Below are 25,286 nucleotides of genomic sequence, written 5' to 3' on the forward strand. Positions count from 1 at the left end.
TTAGTTTCGCAGGGATTTCTCAGGGTAGGTAGAGCTTTTTGCATCTATGGAGTGAATAGCTGCTGATTAGTGGATAGATAGAGTAATTTGGAGATTAAGTGCGTGTGGTGGCGGAAAAAACCACATACTTAAATACTAGTAGGTAGGTACTTCCGTCAGAAAGATTACCAAATATTTCGTAATTTAACCCAGGAATCAAACCAAGAGGCTAGCCATTGGACCAAAGAGGCAATTCAAACATCTAGTCGTTGCATAAAAATAAAACAGACTAAAAAAGTTGCAGTGAATACGCGAAGCAGTGTTTGAGTGACGGGCGGTGATGGTCCGAGAGCTGGTCAACATTTTTGGGTAGACATTTGAGACGAGCTGAAAACTTGTTCTGTACCTCTCTTATACTACTGAAGATGTGGCTGGAAAGTAGTGGAAATAAATCGACCCCGAAGATTTTATTCAAAAATTATCGTTGAAGCAATCTGATATAAGTTTATTTGTACAGTAAAAAAAACCAGATTATTTGTAGAGCTTTTAAAATTTTCGATATTCTTGCAAAACTTTTGTAAATAGCTTTTTTATTTATTATTTTACTATTTAAATGTTTCAAAAATATCCCCACTTTGGTCCCTCTACTGTGGTTATACTGTGGTTATAGGAGAGGTATAGGACAAATACCTGACTCAAATAACTGCCCAAAAATATCGACCAGTAAGCCTATACCTAGTTTGGCAAGTTCGTTGATGACACTCCCATGATATGCGGGCGATGGAGGAAAAGGACTGCACGGGTGTGAAGTCGTGCGGGGCATCGCTACCTCCCTCCCGGGCCGCGCGGACCATCGGGAATGCTACGAATGAATTTGCCAAGCTTTAGTATGCGACCAACGACGTATAATTATCTTGTAAAGAGAAATAAACAAATACCAACCAATGGTTGTCCAACGGAGTTGTTCCAGTGCCATCTCTTGCGTCCCAACGTAATAAAATAGATAGCGATATTTCCGGGTCCACCGCTATTGGTTGACATTTGTCTATTTCTCTTCACAAGATACGTCGTCGGTTGCATGTTAGAGCTAGAGTCTTCAGTTCCGTGGTAGGGTAGTATAAGAGGTACGGGAAAAATACCTTTTTTTCGACGTGGGGAAATCCTCATGGATAACTTCTCGCCACGGGGAGGCAAGAAGGTTATTTCGGACTTCAACAGACAAAAGCCCCACGGTGTCCCGATTCGTCACCTGATGACTGAGCCACGGGAATATTTCATAAACTACCGCAACACAGCAAGCAGGCACCTTGCCTTACCTAGACCTTGACTACAATCTCACCTGATGGTAAGTGATGATGCAATCTAAGATGGCAGCGAGCTAACTTGGTAGGAGAAGGATGAAAATCCACACCGGAACGCTAAATCGCTTGGCGGTACGTCTGCCTGCCTCAAAACGTCCACTAGCTCTTCGACTATGAGAGCTAGTGCTAGTGCCATCAGCCGTAATGAGCGGAACACAGGCTTTGTGCGGGAGATGACGTCGTTTGTAGCAAACCAAACCACGTACACATAAACATCTACCTTTTATATCTACTTATTTACCCGACTATTCTATCTATTCCTCCATAGCACGTTTAGACGTCCGGTTTTTACGAATAAGGTCAACCGATTCGTTAATATGGTGTGAGTTAAACAGGCTGCATTTTAAAACATTTAAAACATTAAATAGTTCTAGGATATAAATGTATTACTTTTAAGTTATTATGTAGTTATGCCTTGTGCTAATAAATAAATTATTTCTATCTATCTTTCTAATTATAATCAAGTAGGTACCTACAAACTTCTAGGGAACCGTTTTTGCATACCGGGTACCTTAGTTTTATTGACTTAAGGAGTCAACTCCAAAAATATAAAGATTTCCAAAACATTCCTTAACTGCGGTGAGTTTTGATGAGTTTTTTTACTCACCACCCAAAAACAAAACAAAACGGTCGTAATGCGGCCGGAAGTTCACCGAAAATGCGCTTGACTCAAACACTTTGTGAGATTACTAAGTTAGATATGGGAAATATTATTAAAAAAAATTAGGAGTATGCTAATAGTAAAGCAATTTTGTAAAAGTAACAGGGTATCTGCGATCATTACTTTCGGAGCTACAGGGATTTAAAGGGTCAGATTTGCGGCACTGGCACGAATCCGGATGGGCGTTCAAACAGAATTACAAATATCTTTGTTATTTGTGAATTCATGTTTATAGTTTAAATATTGGAAAATATCATGTTTAATGTAAGGATACTAAAAGTGTATGAATTTTCATCTAATTACGATAAAAAAATTTAATAATGAAGTTTATGATCTTACCTATTTTGCAAACATCCAGACAGGCTTTGCTTTTTACGTATTAGTTTACGTATTAGTTTTACGTATTAGTTTTACGTATTAGTTTACGTATTAGTTTACCTTATTTACACGAATGTCTCAGCAAAATCAATATATTCAAACCTAGTAATCATCCCCGTTCTACGATAATAACTTTTCGATTTAAAAATCGCGGCACAATTACTGAAGAATAACAACCGACTTTAAAAAATGATGTATTTATAATCGATCCGTAAGTGGATATGTACAATAATTACAATTAAATATCATATAAAATGGTTTTTATTTGAATATAATTTGAAACGTGTTCAGAGCGGACTCGAAGTTTGGTGCATACGAGTACTTACTTATTTATTTAGTCAATTCGCTAATTGGCATAAATTGTAATGTAAAGCAAATGTCACAAAGCCGGATAACAATTATATAATTTATAGAGATGCACGCACGAGTCGGTAAAACCGACTAATCGGCAAACATCGTAGTCAGCGACTAGTCGGTCTCTTTGCAACCGACTAGGCAAAAGTCATAGTCATAGTCATTTAAACACTATAATTTTACTTAAAGTTAATAAGTAAGTACAGAATATTCTAAATTACTATGAACTACGATCATAAGTTGTTCGATCACACTGTAGGGGTAACGACCGACAAGCAATCTGTTACAAAGTTGCTATCACGCCTTTCCGACCTTCTAAGGCAATATCCCTTATAGAATAATAATGAAAGACCTAAGTGTTAAAATATTTTCTTTTATTTGTTGCTGTAAAACAATACCGTTTAGGATAACCTACAAATATTATAAACGTGAAAGTTTGTATAGATGTTTGGATGTTTGTTACTCTTAAACGCCGCTACTATTGAAGCGATTTGGCTCAAATTTGGAATAGAAATAGATTTCACTCTGGATTGACACATATACTTTTCATCCCGGAAAAATCCATGGTTCCCGCGGGCTTTGTGAAAAACTAAATTCCACGCGGATGAAGTCGCGGGCGTCCGCTAATGTACCTATAATACAAATTGGTACCTTTAATTTAGAAAAGTACTGCGAGGCAATAGAATAATAATTATTCGACATAAAATTAATAGAAAATATTCAAAAAAAATACGATACCGGAGACAAGAACCATTGTTGAATATAAGAACTATCAATGTTGTAAATTACAATATATTTTAGTTAAATGTTATTAAATGTTGTCTCAAACGTTAAAGGAAAAACATCGTGAGGAAACCTGCATACTTGAGAATTATCTTATTCTATTTAATTTCGTGTGTCAAGTATGCCAATTTGCATTGGACCAGCGGTGTAGACTATTGGCCTAACCCTTCTAATTCTGAGATAAGACTCGTGCTCAGCAGTGAGCCGAATATGGGTTGATAATGATGATGATGAAATGTTATTTGCTATATCGCGTTTATCATTTTCTCTAAATTCACGTGATTGTGAAGGTGTGGTAAGACTTTAATATAATAATGCACTTTCATGAAATCCGATAAAATCTAGGATTTAATACCCATTATTTGCTCAAAGTACGATAATTTATTATTCCGACGATTGCGGCGAAGGAGATCGTTTGATCGAAATGAAAAATGTTCTCCAATTTTCCTTTTATTTGAAAGGATTTAGCGTCTGTCAGTTTTTGCAGCTTTCTTTAATGGGACTCGTCTATCTGAGATTGCCAATCAATTGTTATGATAACTTATTCTCAATCTAATGTTTTTTTAAAGACTCGCTTTTTATTAAAAAAAAATGAATATTTGGCTTTTAAACATGACTAACCCTTTCCCTTCCAATCTGTCGTAAAGACTTTGTTATAGCTTGGCAAGTTCGTTGATGACACTCCCATGATATGCGGGCGACGGGGGGAAAGGAATACGCGAGTGTGAAGTCGTACGCGCGGAGCAGAGGGAAGGACTGCGCTGGTATGAAGTCGTGCGCGCGAAGCATCGCTACCGTTCCTCCGTTTTGTAAATCCACCGCGCATACCACTGCGCCACGAAGGCCATCAAATACTTAATATTATAAAGCTTCTATTCAACACTTTTAATTATAATACCTAATTAAAAGGAGGGTAGAAAACAAAGTGTAAACAGATTAAAACTCGATATTGGATTCGTGATCGATATTCCATCAACGGGCCGAGAACACCGGCTTGTGGCTTAGCCGGTCTCGTCGCGTAGTGCCGACAGTAATAAACTTCTGCGGTGATATCTAGGACGCGATACGTGAACTGTAGTTATACGTATAACCAATGATTATTTTATGCTATATACTTATTTAATTATGAGCCGTGGTAGACCAGTGGATATGACCTCTGCCTCCGATTCTGCAGGACGTAGGTTCGAATCCGGTTCGGGGCATGCACCTCCAACTTTTCATTTGTGTGCATTTTAAGAAATTAAATATCACGTGTCTCAAACGGTGAAATGTCATCTACGTACCTACTGTGTGATGTCAACGAAGGGTTGTCAGTAAGCGTCGGATGAGATTTGTTTCATAGTATCTTAATTTTGTATAATATGTCAACGAAAATACGTCAAAGTTAGTGAATTAGTGAAAGCTTATAGGTCTGGCGAAGCGTTTAATAATGAATATTGTTTTTTATAAATCAAAGTCTTTAAACACGATCAAATCTAAGACTATCACCTACATTTCTATTAATCAACCAAGAGAACAGCCTTCGTTAAGAGTAGTACAATAGTCTAGACACAGGTCTAAACCTATACCACTTGGATTTGAGTCCAGCCTCTAATAATGGTTGAGCTACTGGGCTATTATTTCAGCTATAAAACGGTTGTTCGATAGACCATAAAAGTTGTTGAAACTTAAAACGTTCAATTCCCAAGTTAGCTTCAACGTAAACAGATTAACGGAAGATTTAGTCTTGAATTAATTAACACTTTGACAAGACTTGATTACAACAGAGAAACTCTTGATACTTGTTCTGAACATTTTGCTCTTTCGACGATCAAAAGTTAGCTTCGTTAACGCCATAATGCTTCAAGCAGTGGCGTAGCTATTCGTGGCAGGGCTGGCAAAATACCACGGGCCCATGGTTCGTAAGGGCCCGAGCCCACAAAGCCGTGAGTAATTGAAACTAAACTTTGGCCATTTTTCTGAGCATTTGCCACGAACCTCATAAGAACTGACAGTACTTACGATAGGCAGATACGATATCGATAATACAAATAGTTATGACGTAGGCATTGATATAGATAAGGTCTAAATAGAGAACTATCCTATAGTCTGGGAAGTTCGTTCATGACACTACCAAGTTAGTGGACGACAGGGGGAAAGACTGCGCGGGTGTGAAATCGTGCGTGCGGGGAAGTGAGGTGCATCAGTCGTGGGTTTTTCATTCATCGCTACACGCCCCCCGGCCCGCGAACGTAACATCCGTAACATCGCGAGTGTTACGGACGCCAAGCTATATATCAATGGACGTAGCCCCAACGTATTTTTGTACCTTAAACACATATTGACCTGAATTATTGCGTGTGTGTGTAGATACGTGATAGCCCAGTGGGTATGACCTCGCCTCTAATTCCGGAGGGTGATGGGTTCGAATTCGGTCCGGAGCATGCACCTCCCAACTTTTCAGTTGTGTGCATTTTAAGAAAATTAAATATCACGTGTCTAAAACGGTGAAGGGAAACATCGTGAGGAAACCTGCCTAACAGACAATTTTCTTACTTCTCTGCGTGTGTGACTACTGCCAATCCGCATTGGGTCCCTCTCATTCTGAGAAGAGACTCAAGCTCAGCAATGAGCCGAATATGGGTTGATAACGACGATTGCGTGTGTAGGTATGTGCAAGGTGAAAAGATTGGTAACAACTTGGAGGGAGGATGTCACGTGACAATGTTGACGATGAGGGGAATATAGATGATGATGAAGAGGATATTGTTTGCAGATGATGACCTGGAGACGTTGCTGGACGAGGTGGTGCGCGCCAGCAACCGCGGCGTGTCGGCGTCGCGGAACGTGAGCGGCGGACCCAACTGGAGCTTCGGCCAGTCGCTGTTCTTCTCCTCCACTGTAGTCACCACCATCGGTGAGTTCTTGTTAATATCAATAAATAAATAAATATCAAACACAAAGTTCTATTTTTAGTTTTAGTTTACAAGCACTTTTAAAACGGTTCAGGTTATGTCATGAGTTAGATCATAATTAAATTCGATGACAATTAAACTTAAAATCAAAGTTACGGCAGTTCCAAAGTGCCATAAAGCGAGTTTGTGAGGTTGTTACTGAATTGATTTAAAAAAATCTATTGCCAATAGATATATATAACATAGGCTATATTTTATCCCCGCAATACTATGCGGTAAAACCCGCGGGGCGTCTGCTACAGATCGTTTCATGAAGGATAGTGCGGGTGACAGTTCATTTCACTCTTGAAAGTTTGCCGCGATTCACGATAATAGTACGGATTATGAACGTCATACAGGCGACTGTCACCGTACCCATGCTATAGCTTGGCAACTTCGTTCTTAACACTCCCGATGGTCCGCGCGGGCCGGGGGGCGTGTAGCGATTAATGAAAAACCCACGACTGATGCACCTCACTTCCCCGCATTCCCCATTTTCACACCCGCGTAGTTTTTCCCCCCATCGCCCGCATATCATGGGAGCGTCATCAACGGACTTGTCAGACTATACCTGAAAAGCACTTTAGTCTATACTAATATTAAAAAGTGTTAGGTAAACTCTGTGAGTCTGTCAGGATGTAAAGGCACTCTCTCTGGATCTATGAACCGATTTTGAAAATTATTTTACATATAGATATCCATGTTAGCTCTGCAATGCCTCTTATAGCGCGAGGTCGTGGGCAAGGGCCCACTTCAGCCACGCCTAGCTACGCCACTGAGTGAACTCAACCGAAGTTAGCAATATAAGAGCGGGGGCACACGATGATTTTTAAAGAAAAAGAAATAGATATACTAACAGTAGCCTGTCAATATATATATAACAGTAGGTATAGTCTATGTAAGACAAAATATTAATTTGTACAAACGAAAAGGAGAGAAGGAGAGGAACACGTCTTACTAGACACGGGCATAAGTTAGTTATATCTGCATATCGTCTCCAAAGAGTAAAAAGATCTTTTGTAGGTTTGGGTGTACTGTACTCTTCTATAATAAGATCCCCAAGACTGTGATGGACCTGTCAATGCATAGCTTTAAGCAATGTGTTAAAAACATTTGCTTAGTCGAGGTTACTACAACATTGATGAGTTCCTTAATGATAAAGTTGCTTGGAGGTCGTTGGATCAGCTTCAACCTTCACACAGGAAGTAAAACTATAAGACATTAGAAATGTTGTCATCAATTGTAATTATAATATTATTGTATGTTTTTTTTTAAAGAGCAACTGTTGAGTTTCTTGCCGGTTTCTTCTCAGCAGAACCTGCCTTCCGAACCGGTGGTAGAATCTTTACAAATAGTCAACTGACGTGTCAAAAGTGCTGAGCCTACTTGAAATAAAGGATTTTGATTTTGATTTTTATGTGTTGCGTCGCATCGCAAAGCTTTCGCCGTATCAGCGGGCAGACGAGCGGTGCTGCGCCGCAACATTGTTATGTCACAGCAGCGCCGTAGCAGTGTTGGATAGTCTTTTAATAAAGTGACGCATAAACAACTGAGCGGTGCCGCTCCGACGTCGCATTCGCCCCTCCCCGCCTCGTCTCGGTGGTTGCAAGTCCGGTGCGGCGCCAGAACGGATCCTACTAATATTATAAACGCGAAAGTTTGTATGGATGTTTGAATGTTTGTTACTCTTTAACGCCGCTACTACTGAAGCGATTAGGCTGAAATTTGAAATGGAAATAGATTTTACTCTGGATTAACACATAGGCGACTTTTTATCCCGAAAAATCCATGGTTTCCCGAGATTTGCGAAGACTGATGATTTTGATGATATGAATGTTTGTTACTCTTTCATGCCTCAACTACTGAACCGAATTAGCTGAAATTTGGTATTGAGATATATTATAGCCTGGATTAACACATAGACTACTTTTTATCCCGGAGAAATCCATGGTTTTCGAGGGATTTGTGAAAAACTAAATTCCACGCGGACGAAGTCTCGGGCGTCCGCTAGTTGTGTTATATGCCACAGATATTTCTATGTAAGACGAGGCGCCGCACTAACGGAGTAATTTTATTTAAATTCAAGAGACATGACCCGATACACGTGGCGATCCGTCTCTGATACATATAATATCTAATACTAATTAAGATTGACGAAGGCAACGGCTCCCTAGGGATTTCTTGGGTTGTGATTTAGGATACGTGTTACGAAACAAAAAGATCATATTTAACATAAAATTAATTATACCCTGAAAGAGGATCCACACAGTTCGGCGACCCGACGGATGACGGCCTCCGTGGCGCAGTGGTATGCGCGGTGGATTTACAAAACGGAGGTCCTGGCTTCGATCCCCGGCTGGGCAGTTTGAGATTTTCTTAATTAGTCCACGTCTGGCTGGTGGGAGGCTTCGGCCGTGGCTAGTTACCACCCTACCGGCAAAGACTTACCGCCAAGCGATTTAGCGTTCCGGTACGATGCCGTGTAGAAACCGAAAGGGGTGTGGATTTTTCATCCTCCTCCTAACAAGTTAGCCCGCTTCCATCTTAGACTCCATCATCACTTACCATCAGGTGAGATTGTAGTCAAGAGCTAACTTGTAAAGAATAAAAAAAAATACAAAAAAAAAACCCGGCTTTGTTTGCGGCTGTCGCAACACAATAATCGTTTTCTTGTAATAACCGGTGTCGGTTCTCCGCCAGTGCGCTGTGCTGTGTGGGTCCACCTTAATAATGACATACTTGGAAACACAAAATAAAATAATAAATCCAGAATGGGTCTTTACAAGCAGCGAGGTGAAGCCGGTGAAACCCATAAAAACACAATTTTTTTTCATTTTATTGGAACCCTTATAATCCGCCTCGCGCACATTTTAAGGTCTGCCTGTTTTCTCCTAATGTACTGGACCAATCCAGTTGAAATTTGGTACACATATAAATTTTAGTGACTGAAATACAGGGATTTATCGTGATTAGGTAGAATTTGAATATGGGGGCACTTATGGGGGGTAATTTTTAAATAATTTATTTCTACATTGTTGTCCCGACTTCACAGTCAGCGTAGTCTTACTCGACTACATAACGTTGTTTCGCAGGCTACGGCCACGTGACGCCGCTGTCGAAGCCGGGCAAGCTGTTCTGCATGGTGTACGCCCTGCTGGGCATCCCGCTGACGCTGGTGCTGCTGTCCGCGCTGGTGGAGCGCCTGCTGCTGCCCGCCACAGCATTGCTGCGCTCCCTCAACGCGGCGCTCGGGCACCTGTACCGCCCCTTCACTATACGCCTCGTGCATCTCATGATCATAGGTGAAGTTCTACCAGAAATATATTCGATACTAATAATATCTTCCTATTAATGTTAAAAACGCGAAAGTTTGTATGGATATTACTCTTTCACGCATAAACTACTGAATGAATTTGGACGAATTTTGGAATGGAGCTAAATTACACCCCGGATTTACATACAGGCTACTTTTTATAACATAATTAGGGTTATTGCGAGATTGTTAAACGCCAGCAACGGAGCCCCGGGCGTCCGCTAGCGTTGAGGTCCAAAATACTGGAATGTCGGCTTCGCAACAGTTAGAAATTTCGACGTTTCCTCACTTACACACTACAATCTTGCTTTCTATATCAGACCCCTCATCCAAGAGACAAGCTAAACCTTTTTTTTTCATATTAAAATACACTCGCGCTTGACCAAGCTTATCTGGTGGTAAGTGTAATTGTGGCCTAGGGTGGTAAGCGTTTACCTAGAAGATGTCTATTCACCCTTGTCGTATAGATGTCTAGGTAAGAATATAGGAAACACGACAGGAATTTAGAAGTTCCATTCGTAGGCGTACTTAAATAAAGATTTGTTGCTCCAATCTTTTTGCTATAAGTATAAGACCATTGAGTTAAACGGCTAGCAAAATATTAGCCGTTAATTCAGCAGTTCATACAACCAGTAATCTTGATGGTCCATGTGTTTTGATAAGTTTTCCATTTCGACTTTCCACAAACTAACGATCGACTAGCACTATATTAGGGACTATTGTATTGGCAACAGTATCTTTGGCGTCTCGCTGGCTACCGCACTTCCGGCAAAGACGTAGGTACCGCCAAGCGATTTAGCGTTCCGTTATATGTATTCTGTGGATCCGGATCCGGTACCATGTCGTGTAGAAACCAAAAGGGGTGTGGATTTTCACACTCCTACAAAGTCAGCCCGCTTCCATCTTAGATTGCTTCCTTACCATCAAGTGAGATTGTAGTCAAGGGCTAAATTGTAAAGAAAAAAACTGTTTGTCATCGGTTTATGCTAGTAGATCCAAGTAGAGTAGAGCATTGTATGTCATCGATCGATGCCAGTAGATCCAAGTAGAGTAGAGCATTGTATTAACACTATTTCATTATTACCCCGCAGTAACATTCCTGGTGGTATTCTTCTTACTTCTCCCGGCGGCCGCCTTCGACGCATTGGAACCCGAGTGGGACTACCTGGACTCATTCTACTACTGCTTCATCTCTCTCACCACCATCGGCCTGGGCGACTACATCCCTGGCGACTACCCCGGCCAGCCCTACCGACCGCTGTACAAAGTTGCTGCCACTTGTAAGTTGCATTATTATCAAATATCAACCCATTTGAATGGCACACTAGACAGTACACCTAACCTAACCTAACCTAACATCTTGGAAACAGTGTTAAATATTACTTACCGCGAATAAAAATACGTACATATATCTATAATATATTGTAGAGAGGAAAAATTTGATTGTTTGTTTGCATACAATAGGATAAAGTAATATGAGACCTCATTCGATTTGTTTCACACACATAGGTGTGGTATTGATTTTCTAATTTTCCATTATCTACACTAATTAAACAATTGGGAACGTGTGCCTTTGTCTCATTTAGTTTTTTGAATTTCAATTAGAAAAAAATAATTCCTCTGAGATAAATAATGTAAGCACATAGATTATCTAAACTACTTTTTGCCGGTGTTACCAGCATTTGTTTTTTACTAAAATTTCGGGTAATTCCAATGTAATGCACAAGCTGAAACTAAATTAAAATATTAACAATTGTCTTGCTTCTTCAATTTCAGTTTACCTAATTGTCGGGCTAACCTTCTTGATGTTGACCTTAACGGTTTTCTACGACATCCCTCAATTGAATCTCAGCACTGTTTTTTCTTCAATGAAACTTGACGAGGATCCGGAAAAGATGCGTTTGAGCGGCTCCGGAGTGATGGGCCCTGGCTACGGCATCGGCGGACTAGTGATGAGGGACGACTACCACCACCACGACCAACGCCGCTCAGTTGTCCACATCAGACCACATTTGGATGACAGCCCGAGCCCTGAAGACACTACACCAGTCCATGCTAGGGATATTCGGGTACACTAAACATATTCAAAACATTGACCACCATGGTTATTTCTATCAACTACGTTCCAACTTAGTAAACGCAGTAACTTGCAGTAACTATTGTCGGCCAACATTCGTATTTGCTTTGTAAATTAAAAAAAATATATGTACGAATTGATGTGACGTCTGGGTTTTTATAGACATGTCATAAGTTCAGGGTGTCTAGAAATATTAAAGTAGAAATTAAAAAATATATACCTATCGATAATATTTACCAATATATGTCTACTAACATTATTTCGGTTACAGTAGTTTATAAATTTAAGTACCTAACAACGTTAAATTCAATTATATTATGTAACTGTGTAGTGAACGCCCTAGCATTGTGGTTATTTATTTCAAAACTTAGTTTTCTATAAGTACAATGTACACCCTAATAATATGTAGGACTGGAATTGATGTGAATAAAAACTAATAATTTGCATGTAATAAAATTGTGGATATATATGAATTGAAATACTTTGTTTTCATTAACTTTTTTTTTTACTTTGAATGAAAAATAAATAAAAAACAAAAAATATTTTCTAATAGAAAGAATCAATACATTTATATAATTAAAGTGTCTGTCTGTGATTTCAAAATAACTGTGTTTTAGGTGCTTATAGCTATTTACACGACACCAAAACTGTCTGTCAGTATGTATTTCTAAACAAAACAGAATTTCATGCATACGAAGTCGCGGGCGTCCGCTAATACTTATTATAGATAAATAAACGCATTCGTTAATTGTTCTCAGATTATTTAAATCGTTCTATAAATGTAATATGCTGAAAATAATATTGCACTTGTCATTCTATTCTTTGTCAACCGTCCTAAAATATTTTCTTGAGAAAGCCTTGCATTTTTTTTGCACTATTAAAGAAGTTTTGTTAAGTATATAAATCGAACTTAGTTCGTTAAAAGACTGAGGGGTTTTCAAATTTTCTCACTTTTCTATTTCAATATATAAATTTCTATTGAAAAGAGTATATAATAAAAAAATATTATCAATTTTATAGACTAAATTTAACACAAATAGACTGAAGATCATGTCCCTCTGCACATTACGTAGGTACATACTTTATAGGTTTACATCAACGTTGTTTAAATTGGCGGCATATCAAATTAGAATCAATCTGAAAAAAGTACTTTTTTTATTAAATCCTAATAATAGGATTTAATAAAAATGTACCTTTTATTAAATCCTATTATTTTATTCAGTTAATCCACTGAGTGAAAGGAAATTGTACCTATGCAAATCTCGTGCTAGCAACAGTAATGTGGGTTAAACGTTGATACGTCAGTCAATCTGTTATAATTTATAGATATACCTACTAGGCAAATATTTATTTTGCTATTTGTGGTTTCGTCAAATAATATTATATTAATTTTAGAAACACATAAAATATGTCTACAATATGTTAAACATGTAATTCATGTTAATGTTTTCGATGTTTATTAGATAAAATTATCTTGTGTAAATTAGCAATCAAAAATATTTAACACAAATTTAAATTATGTTAGACATGGTAAAAATATAATTATATAAATAACAGTTTAGATTTACAGAATTTACTACTTAGAAAATAAAAATGTATACTAAGAATATACCTACGAGTATGTTAGCTATTTCAATACACAAAAATAAAATACATATACCTAATCATTTTGAAAATCTGGCTGTGACTGTTACTTTGGTTGATCATTTAGTTTTACTGCATTTTACATATTTTTGTTCAAAATCTATTTACAAACCAAACGTAGTGTATATCCTATACATAAAAATATGACAATATCGCTTAAAAGCAATTGATACATTAGCTATAGAATTAAAATATTGTAATAATTTTATTTAAATAGAGAGAAACTTACTTCATGCTATAGTAAATACATATTTAACAGTAACAGTCAATTTGCTGAATATTGTTTTTAATTATTATGAAAAATTTTAATAGTATATAATTTAGGTATTTGTAAATAAAAAAATATATTTATATGTTACATATCTTTCAAACATTGTATTTATCATTTATAATACGTAATTACATATTTAATATTATTATTTACTATATTAACTGATCAATATACCTGAATAAATACCTACTGCTTTTTTTCATAACTATAACTAAAAATTAAAACAAGATAATTCTTTTAAGCCTTTCTTGAAATTCTTATACAATATTCAGCAATAATTTACAGGGAAATATAACAACCTACAAATAGTAGTCAATAAATTGTCATTGTAGGTCTACACTGCTAATTATTTTAATTACACCTACATCATAAATATATCAATGAACATATAAAATAAATTGTAAGTAGACCATATTTATATCTTCATAATAATTATTATATTAGACACTAGCGTATACAACAATATATATTCTGTCGATAAAACACGGAATGCCTATGATGGTAAAACATGCATATTATGAATGTAATAAATGTATCTGATGCAATTCTTAATTAAAAGAAAACGAATTATTTGTTTGGATTTTTATTCAGCCTCAGTCCTTTTAGTCTAATTTATTTAATAATAAAAGTCACCTTTTATTTATGTGTTGTCGCTTCGTATACCGCTACATTGATAATATTATCATATTATTAGTTTATAATATTCGATTAAGGGAATTTTATAACAAGTATAGCAATACTTGAAAATATACAATAGTGTGATCAGCACATAGACTATAGCAGGAATACATTATATGGACTATAGAGTAATTCGTCTTGAGGATCAGCGTTGTACAGTTCGGTTCTACAGCAATTATTTCATATTTATTTTTTATCTAGCTATTTTTAATTTATTTTACTTGTATAAACTTAGTGCTTAATATAAATAAATTAATAAATATATTTGGAAATACTTTCTCGCCCCGAAGTCTGAATCATGTGTTGAGGGTATTAAGATAGCTGATTTGATGATTTACATTTATGAAATTTAAACAAATTCAAGTCAATGTCATATAAGTAAATTATTTAAGTATTGTAATTCATATTAAAGAGCTAATAGTAAGAGGAAACGAAATAAGGTCACGTGATCTGAAGCAAAAAATTTCTTAAAAATGGCGCTGTAACCGCCCACCTTTGTTACTATACGTAATACCCACAGATTAAAGATTAAATGGCGCCTACGTGCTTCAAGGCGAAGCTTTGTAATAAAATGAATGATTTTGAAAGATACATAGAACTGTTTGACAATATGTTATCCTTTAAAACATTTTAAAAACAACGTATAGTCCATTTAGTCATTCCGTAGAATTCTGACAATTCAATTTTCGTTTCCGGTGTTTCTATATGTAAAACAGTTCCCATAAAAAAAGACGACAAGTTGAACTAAAACAAAACTTATTCTTTCGATTCTAAGAATGAAATTTACACAGGCCTAAGATTCAATTAAATTATAAAAAAATATAACATTATCTTAATTTTAACTAACACAATTTACAAAATATTAAATTCGATAGAAATGACGTGGGAAAAAATATCATCAACTAGCCAGACCAGGGTAGACAGCAGAATTCACAAACCTTTTTGATAAAATGTAGTATTATTTGCGATTTTATTTGCAATGCAGCCAGTATTCTTGCCACCATTCCACGTGGGCATGATTTGTATAGTTATTAGGATAAGTTAGCTTAAGTTCCCTATTGTATTCTTTCTCAATAAAAAAAAAAAAATTCAAAAAAAAAAAAAAAAATTATTTTCGACTATATAAAATTTTATTTCAATTTAATTTATGTTCAAATGCAATATATCCATAGCTTTATAAACACCAATAATTGTTGTCTTTATCCTTTAGAGGCACCTGACAGCTGTTTTTTGTTAACACTAGAATCGCCGCCATCACAGTTTTGGAATGAAAAATTCTTTTTCTGTTTGGAAGCTATAGGCCATATATTTCATCTCCTTATTCCTAAGACAACGGAAACTATGCGGGTGATACTGCAAGGTTCTGCAAATAGAATGGTTGTAGGTACATTACCTAGAACCACCGTTGGGCTACTTTTATCCCACCTGTATCTAAAACTATAATTCGATATTAAATCATCAACATAAATAAATTAGCAGTACAACAGAGTATCACTGATATTCGTTTACCCCTTAACACTGCGAGTTCAACCCAATCGAGTTGGGCCTAGCAGGTTAAGGGTCATGTGGCGAGGACCACCACTACCAAATTGACCATTTAATTGACAATGTTAACGATACTTCTATTATTGAGGATGACTATGATGATAATGATGCTAATTAATAAATAAAACTTTCTATAGTCACTTTTGATATTTTCCTAAAACACCAAAATAAATTATTGTTATTATACTTCAAAGTGTGGATTATTTAGATTTTGCTTATTTAAAGTACTAAATAATTCTGTAATAAATTTAGGTGAAATCAATTTTTATATTAAGAATGATTTTTAGTTTGGTTGATGAAACAAACAGCAGAAAAAAGGTTTGTGGCAACTGAAATTTCAAAAGTGACTGACAAATGGAACCGGAAATAGAAATGTCAGAATTCTACGGAATTAAAAAACAGACTATAGGTGAGAATGAGACAAACATATTTTTACTCTTAAGGTTCATATTTTCATCGCATTTGTATAAATAGACAACTTAGGCTTAGGGCCGTTCCTCCTTACTCTTTCTTCATTGGTAATTATCCGAATTTTCACTATGATTTTAATCCTACTAATATTATAAACGCGAAAGTTTGTATGGATGTTTGGATGTTTGTTACTCTTTAACGCCGCTACTACTGAAACGATTTGGCTAGAATTTGGAACTTTTTATTCCGAAAAAATCCATGGATTCCCGAGAGTTGCTAAAACTGATGATTTTAATGATATGAATGTTTGTTACTCTTTCACGTCTCGACTACTCAACCGAATTAGCTGAAATTTGGTATTGAGATATATTATAGCATGGATTAACACACAGGCTACTTTTTATCCCGGAAAAATCCATGGTTCCCGAGGGATTTGTAAAATACTGAATTCCACGCGGACGAAGTCGCAGGCGTCCGAATGTCCGAATCTATAGTGATCTGTGGTCCGAATGTCCGAATGTAATAAAACTATCAATAATGATTGGTTACTCTATGAAGATAATGATAGATATTTGTATTAGTGACACAAAATGTAGTGTTGCCAGCGACTTAATTAGTTTAAATTTTTATTATCTTGAACAGTGTTGCCAGAAGGTTACTTTTGTAACCTTTTAGGTGATTTTTTGACTGCATTGGTTACTTTTATTTATTTATTTATTTAATATCAAGCAATACCATACATTACATTATACAATATAATAATAATAATTACAAGTTACATTTTATTACATAATGCAAGTTATGGATACCCAGTTTGGGCGTAGCCTTTTGTCGAGTGAGTGATAGGGAGACCGATTTTATTTTTTGTTTTTATTTGTCATTCAAGTAGTCATTCACCGTGTAATAGCACTTTTCGACCAGAAAGTCCCTTAATTTCTTTTTGAAAGCAATATCTTTCGCCTCATTACGTATACGGTCTGGAAGGTTGTTGTAAATTTTTATTGACATTGCGTATGGGCCGGAGCTGTGGAGTATTAATTTTGAAAGAGGGTAAATTAGTTTATTTTCTTTTAGGTTACATTAATAAAAAGGTTACTTTTACGTGATATTTCGGAATTTTTAGAAATAACTTACAATTTCGTGTACCTAAAATAAAAAGGTGGTTAAATCAAGAAATGCGGACAAGTGCTCAAGAACTCATTGATGTTTCTGTGTCAATTAAACTAACATTCTATTAACTTTTAATACCATTCCAGTAAAAAATATGAATAGATTGTTAAACAAGGGGCTGAACAGACCCATTGTATAACAGGTGTTTCCTTTTTGTTCAATCTTCAAAATAAGGTCACAATTCTCACTATAAATGAAGATGTCACAATTGACGTTGTGAAATAAGTAAGTTGCAGTAACATTGAATTTCTTAAAAAAATCAAGTATGAATTATTATTCACGTCAATTGTTTTTTAAATTCTTGCTCTTTTATTTTATTTTTCTTATTCCATGAGGAAAAGGCAAACAATCAGGGCCTTACATAAGATGGTTCTATTTAGGAGTAGAGTAGTAGAGTAACATCTTCTTCGGTATAATGTAATTTAGTACTTGTGTAGCGGCAAACTTGGCTAGTATTCGTAACAAACAGATATTAAAAAAAAAAATTACTTTAGGCCCTAGAGGCTGAAATGGTGGTTTAGCCTTGGTGTGGAACGCAAAAAGCAAGAGTAGTTAGTGAAAAGGTTACTTTTTAGACAAAAAGGTTACTTTTTTTAATATTTCGGGTAACTTCTCACAAGACCCATCTGGCAACACTGATCTTGAATGAACTTCTGTTCTCTACTCTACTTCAATCAACCAACATTGAACATTTCAATTTTCAACAATACAATTATAGTAAACGCAATACTTGAAGACGCAAAGGGAAAATACTATTTCTATGATTGAAGAGCTGATTTAAGTCCCAGTTGCGCGGTGTTATTCCAAATCACCGAAACCCAGCTCTGTAACAAACTACAGAAGTAATTATAACCTCAAAAGTGCGATGTTTCATGGTGTTTGCCGCAAGCCCTAAACAAATATTTATATTACCTCTCGTAGTAGTATAATTTTTAAAGGTACAACTTAATAATTCAGGCCGTCTAATTATTACAAAAAAAATTGTGAAACTGAAACTACAAAAAAGTAAATATGGACTCTTCAGTGTCGGCTTTCGCAGTATACAATGCTAGTTCAAATCAACATAAAAAGAAAAAAAATAAAAAAGTTAAAACAGTGCCACCGCCCAAAATCGTCAGTAACGATGTCGGAGATAACCTTATGAAAGAATTAGGATCGAAGTTAAAAAGTAAACAATCTAAGAAAAAGGAATCTAAAAACATCGTGAAGAAAAAATTGCACAAGAAAAAAAAGTCTAAAAAGAAAAGTCCAAGTAGAATTGAGAAGGATAGGAAGAGAAAGTCTTCAGAGAGCACAGATGAAGATGTACCTCAGATATTCAAAACTCCTTTCCAGAAACAAAATGAAGTACTCCAATATGACAATCCATCATCAGAGAGCGAAGGCAGCTGTGATTTCACCCCTGTGCAGACTGACAGTTCAGAGGAAGGGTTGAAAGTATTCAAGTGGATGATCTCACCATTCAGCCCTGAGGATTTCTTCAACCAAATATGGGAGAAAAGGCCACTGCACATCTCACGAGAAAACCCTAAATATTACAATGAATTAATCTCTACACCAAAAATAGATTCAATGTTAAGGAATGAAAATATACAGTACACAAAAAACATTGATATCACATCATATGTTGACAAGAAAAGGGAAACTCATAACCCTGAAGGCAGAGCTCACCCCCACATTGTTTGGGACTTCTACTTGAATGGCTGTAGCATAAGACTGTTGAACCCACAGACATATATGTCAAAGTTGCATCTTCTGAATGCTACATTGCAGGAATTCTTTCATTCTTTTGTTGGAGCAAATGCTTATTTAACTCCACCAGATAGTCAAGGTTTTGCACCACATTATGATGATATTGAAGCATTTATTTTACAAGCAGAGGGCAAAAAGCACTGGCGTATTTATAAACCAAGAGATGATCTTGAAGTTTTGCCCAGGACCTCATCAATAAATTTCACAGAAGAAAACATAGGTCAACCATTGTTAGAAGTGACGTTAGAAGCTGGCGATATGCTGTACTTCCCTAGAGGATATATTCATCAGGGTGTCACTATAGACGGAGAACATTCGCTACATGTGACAGTAAGCATGTATCAAAAACATGCATGGGCTGATTTGTTTGAGAAAATGATTCCTGCCGCTCTCCAGATGGCCATAAATGAGAATGTTGAACTTAGAAAGGGTTTACCTTTTGATATATTTGAAAACTTTGGCTTAGTGCATTCTGATGTTAATACGCCACGCAAAACAGAAATAGAGGAGGTGATAAAAAAATTATTTAATAAAATTCAAGATCACCTCCCTATTGATGAAGCTGTCGACCAAATAAGCAAGAAATTCCAACAGGACGCATTACCACCTGTCCTGACTGACTTGGAAAAAGCTGTCACAGTATATGGTGACACTGACGTCATGGTGGAAAATGGAAAAGTGATAAACAGAGTAGAAATAGGCCTAGATACTAGAATAAGATTACTACGTAAGAATATTATAAGAATGGTTTCCGAAGAAAGTGTTAGACTGTATTATTATGCAGAGAACTCTTTGGAATACCACGGAAATGAACTTTCCTTCTTGGAAATAGAAGAGGACATGGCTCCTGCAATAGAAACACTAATAAACGCTTATCCAGAGTATGTGTCTGTAGAAAATCTTGATACACCACATGACACAGATAAACTGCAAATAGCTGATGGGTTGTGGAGTAGAGGATTAATTATGACAGAATATCCATTGGAGAATTTAGATGATGATTAAAGTGTTATTTGTTGATTATTTGTTTAATAAGTTATTATTTTGAAGCTTAACTTCATACAAGCTCACTTTGTTGAGATTAGGATTTAATCATTAAACTAATTTGAAAAGGCATTATAATAGTTTAACTTAATTTTTGTTGTTTAATTTAATTCAAAATTTTCATTTTACAGGATAACAGATTTCAAGGAAACCACAGGAATTTTGATCAAAAAATTTATTATCAAAAATGTATGAGTAATTGAGCACCTCATTCCATTTTTCTAAAATGCTTAGGCATTCATTTTATTACAATAATTCTAAAATGCTGATCCATATCAAGGACCTCATTATCTTGTATGTAAATGTTTTTTACACTATAATATTAGGCATGTTATAATTTATAGTAATACTAATGTATAATGGCAGGTTAACATGACTGAAATTGAAAGTTTTGACAAAGTAAAACATATATTTAAATGGGTTACATCATCAAATCATGGGTTCCCAGTCTCTAATTTCAATTACTTAGTCCCCTAATTATTTGAAATTAGATCTTTCATTAAAATAAATGGCTATTTTTACCTGACTGCGTCAGGAGGGTAATGTTTTTTATAAACATACATGTGAACATGCTCCATTACATAATAGAAAAAATTATTGCATAACACCTTTATTTGATAATTTTTATGTAAACATTTTAATTTTTGTTATCATGGTAAAAATTTATGTTTTGTCTTAAAGTTTCTGATCCTACGAGAAGCATGCGATAACAACATAATCTTGAAGAGAAAATGAGTAATGACATAATATAGCCAACCATAAAACAATAGTAGCCCATAAAAAAAACCATACCAATCAAATTGAGAACCATCTCCTTTTTTAAAAATATCTTTCGTTGTTATGGTATAGGACGAAAGAGAGGGCGTTATTCTTCGCTATTTGTCGACCGATATATCTCATGGTGTGCATCTTAGGTCTATGAAATATAAAAAGCTTTGTCTGAAGGCGTAATTTTTGTGCCTGAGATATTTTTGGTCAGGTTAACACTTTTCACTCCCCAATAAACATTGTGAAAGCTCAATCTTATAGTTTGTTGGAGATTTGTATAAAGCCAAATTAGCACCCAAGTTACTTAGTGACAACAAAAAAATTAAAAGCTGCCACTCAATTCAAATCATGAATTAGGTAAAACTTTAAAACTCACTGGAGTTTATTTAAAATCTTATAAGTTAACATAACTGTAAGATTTACATAAAAGTAGGTTTTGAAAGCAACTAAATAAGAACTATTATCCAAATTCTGTAAGTCAATCCCAGCCTTTTTCACAATCACAGCGTGTTACTATAAACATTGAACTATTGACAGAGGACATAGTAATCTTATACACTGAGATAGAAAATTAGCTTTTAGCAGGCTACGTTTTTATAGCTACCCCTATTTTATGATTAGAACAACCTGTTAGACACAGTGGACCTGAAAACACTAATAAAAGCATAGATTTAAGAGTTGGAAAGTTAATTTTTAAATGACATTTGCAAGGTGTCAGAAGTTTTGGAGCATAATAAATGACAATCAAAACAATTTTGACAGAGTGCAGTGAGGCCTTATACTAACGCTTAGATTAATATTTAATATACATTACTTAGCAAAGCAAATGATTATAATATCAAGTATAATGATAGAGTTGTATATAAACTAAAATCGATCCACTATTTTAAGAAAATAACATCACAATAGAACATTATCCTTATCGAAAAATATACACTGAATTTTCATATATATATACTCAGAGGCACAATTATCCGCCCACTTTAATATACTCGCATCATATTATAGTGGGCGGATAATCGTGCCTCTGAATATATAAATTAGATTTTATTGAAATGGACATGGATTTATCATGGACGTGAATACTTTATGCAAAAAGTATATATGTGTTGGTTGAGGTTGTAGGGTGGTAATCTTTGGATCTCTACTGAACCCATTTTGGAAATTTTATTAAAAACTTTCTATGTTATTTGTATACAATAATCTATATTTCAACTGCCTCATTGGTCCTGTGGATAGCTAGTTCAGTACGGACAATGAGGTCCAGGGTTCACACACTTGTTCACTATATTATCTCTTGTACATGTATAATCTCAACATTGGCCGCTGTAGCAGAAAAAAAATTGGTTAGGAGCATATTATTATAGAGACAATACAAGTTTAACTTTTTAATCAATCGTAACCATTATTTTAATGATAAAAATATATAATTATGACAACTGAATGTTTTAAAGATTCTTCATATAGCCAGCTTGCATCCCATGTATATGGTAGGTTCTTAGGTCATATAAGAAACTAGAAAATTATGGCTAAGTAAAGGCTATTAAACAAGACTTAAAATTACATTGAAGAGTAATTTTAGACAGCAATTTCTGCTGCATTATTCTGAGCTTCCATGTGTGCCTTGGATGCACATTTGAAATTTTTTTTGACCTCATTGTTCAAGCCTTCTCTATTCCTAGCTATTTCTATCGCATAAAACTGCACGCGCGGCACCAGTATTGTGTTTTGCTCTGAATAGTCACCCTTTGTGTCCGCTCGCATTAATGTACCAAAACTGTATTCCTCGACAATGTTTTTGAACTTTTCACAGAATACACGCCACTTGGCTTTGTTGGTGTTGTTCTTGATTTCACCCTCTTTGATGAAAGACACATCTAGATCGGGGAAATCTTGTCTGAAGTGATTGTATATGAGGTCATCATGAGGGGTCAGTCTCAGCCACCTTGTGTCCACTGAACATAGCACCTGAAATAATAGTTGTTTATTATGAGTCAAATGGCTATTTGAGTCTGTTGGTGAATTTGACTTGGTAGTCTGCCACACAGGATGGAATCACTTATATAACATTGAAACTGTATACTTAACTGTAAATTAAGTATAAACTTTTTAACATTGTTTACAGAAAAGCCAAGTGTGGAGTTGCTCGATAAAATCTTATTTTTTTCATTTATTCATTACAAGTTAGCCCTTGACTACAATCTCACCTGCAAGTGAAGTAAGTGATAATGCAATCTAAGATGGAAGCAGGCTATCTTGTTAGGAGGAGGATGAAAATCCACACTCCTTTCGGTTTCTACATGGCATCAACGCTAAATCGCTTGGCTGTATGTCTTTGCCTTTGGTAGGGTGGTATGTAGCCACGGCCGAAACCTCCCACCAGCCAGACTAATTAAGAAAACCCCAATCGGCCCAGCCGGGGATCAAATCCAGGACCTCTGTGTTGTATATCCACAGCACATACCACTGTGCCACAAAGGCCGTCAAATCAGCTTTGTTAACTGCTGAAGCCAATCAGTACAGTTCAGTCATAGGGTGATTATTATTTTACTAAACCTTGGCTGCTCGTAATTTGCGTTTCTGACAGGTCCTCAGCGAGTAGGAGGATGCAACGTAATTGAATATGTTTGTCTCATTCACTCAAGACCTGTCAGAAACGAAACGGCCGGGCTATAACCTAGCTGGACAACAATTTCCTAGAACTAACTTACGTTAAAGTAAATGTCGCTATGTTCCATAGCCCTGGCGGCCCAAAGGTGTTCCAGTGTCTCATCATTACCAAACTCTTCGGCAGGCCTCGTGAGGACGTCCTAAAATACATATAATTATAGTATCGCTGACCACATAACAAAATAGCTGATCTATGCAAAAATATTTACTATAACTGTATGTACTTGCCATTTTACACTGAATAATGCGAAGTAGATAAATACAACTAAAAAATTGCTTCGCCGGAGTCAGCCGTACTCGTGTCAAACTACAAATAGGCACCGACTGAAATATTAAAATCTTTTAACCAAAAATACATTTACACCTGGCTTTGCACTTTAGCACTTGCAGTTGCAACTTGCAGTGCAGGCATCCAATCAAAATTCCGATTTCAGTTCAGAATTTCTGAAAACAAAAATTACAATTCACAGACGACAAACCATGTCGAAGTCGAACAATGTCGAAGTTCGAACACGGCAGAATCACAGACCACAAATGAAGGGCAGAATCGGCAGAATCAGATGTCGATTGTCAAACAAAATACCATAGACTATAGAGCCCATACTTTATTTTTTAAGCCTCTCTACGTTATAGATTATCATTAAAGCTGGAGCCGAAACTTGAGTACAAAGATTTTTGGAGCTCTTTACACGGCACAATACGGTAGTACAATGTACAATGATTTATTTTAATTGAAAATTAAATGTACAAAGTCTACAATTTTGGATATTAAGGGAAATGCTTTTACCCGGTAACATAATTTCCGACTACTGTGAAGATATATGATAACGAGTATGTGAGGTAAACGTGGGAGATAATAGTTTAAAAAACTTCTTTCGTAAGTGAATCCATTCGTTGTTGTTTTCTCCACTTATTAAATTTAGTACTTATTTAATTAGGTATTCGTAGGTATCGTAGGTAAGTATTTAAGTAAATGCGTCTCGACTTTGATGGTAACAGATTGAAAATTTCATCCATCTCCAAATTAGGATCACCATTCTCACTAGATGAAGACAACAATAACAATTATCGTTGAAAAATAAGTAAGTTACGGTCACAAATTTACAATGAATTTCTGTAAAAAATCAAGTGTGTATTATTCACGCTAATTGTTTTTTAAATTCTCGCTTTTAATTTTATTTTTTTCACATGAGAAAAAGGCAAAGCCCCGCTGTGGAGTGGTAATATGACAGTGTTTTTGAGCAAGAGTAGTGAAAAATATGTTTAAATAATAAAAAGACAACATTTTTCTTTTTTTTGTTTTTCTCAATTGGTTTCTTCGTCTATTGAAAAATAAAGTAAGTGTTTACTTAATGCTCGATGAAAAAAAAAATTAAAATAAAAAAATCTCCATACATAACTGTCACTGACTTTAATCTAAAAATATTTGTTGCGGATATAATGTCGCTACTATGTCCTACGTTTTCGTGTATGTGGTGTATGTAGATTCACTTC

General features: G+C 35.7%; 3 protein-coding genes across 4 annotated transcripts in view; 2 read left to right on the top strand and 1 right to left on the bottom strand.

Moving 5' to 3' along the window:
- The window catches only part of LOC112050890 (potassium channel subfamily K member 1), a 38,091-nt gene extending 23,765 nt beyond the window's left edge, over nt 1–14,326 (top strand). For both annotated transcript variants that reach the window (XM_024089294.2, XM_024089293.2), the window contains 4 exons: nt 6,272–6,412; nt 9,542–9,751; nt 10,854–11,042; nt 11,539–14,326. In XM_024089294.2, coding sequence (XP_023945062.2) covers nt 6,272–6,412; nt 9,542–9,751; nt 10,854–11,042; nt 11,539–11,840 — 842 coding nt within the window. In that variant the 3' untranslated portion in view covers nt 11,841–14,326. The remainder of the gene's footprint in view (nt 1–6,271; nt 6,413–9,541; nt 9,752–10,853; nt 11,043–11,538) is intronic.
- A 3,879-nt stretch (nt 14,327–18,205) lies between these two features.
- LOC112050888 (bifunctional lysine-specific demethylase and histidyl-hydroxylase NO66) lies at nt 18,206–20,445 on the top strand. The gene is made up of 2 exons (XM_052884946.1): nt 18,206–18,400; nt 18,516–20,445. Exon 2 carries the CDS (start codon nt 18,570–18,572, stop codon nt 20,313–20,315), a length of 1,746 nt encoding a protein of 581 aa, XP_052740906.1. The 5' UTR covers nt 18,206–18,400; nt 18,516–18,569; the 3' UTR covers nt 20,316–20,445.
- A 69-nt stretch (nt 20,446–20,514) lies between these two features.
- Nucleotides 20,515–24,312, bottom strand: LOC112050889 (protein PBDC1). The gene is made up of 3 exons (XM_024089292.2): nt 24,021–24,312; nt 23,834–23,932; nt 20,515–23,090 (listed from the first exon to the last, which is right to left on the bottom strand). Exons 1-3 carry the CDS (start codon nt 24,021–24,023, stop codon nt 22,701–22,703), a joined length of 492 nt encoding a protein of 163 aa, XP_023945060.1. The 5' UTR covers nt 24,024–24,312; the 3' UTR covers nt 20,515–22,700.
- Between the last annotated feature and the right edge of the window lie 974 nt (nt 24,313–25,286).

The sequence above is a fragment of the Bicyclus anynana genome, chromosome 13, assembly GCF_947172395.1.
Source record: "Bicyclus anynana chromosome 13, ilBicAnyn1.1, whole genome shotgun sequence".
NCBI classification, from domain to species: domain Eukaryota; kingdom Metazoa; phylum Arthropoda; class Insecta; order Lepidoptera; family Nymphalidae; genus Bicyclus; species Bicyclus anynana.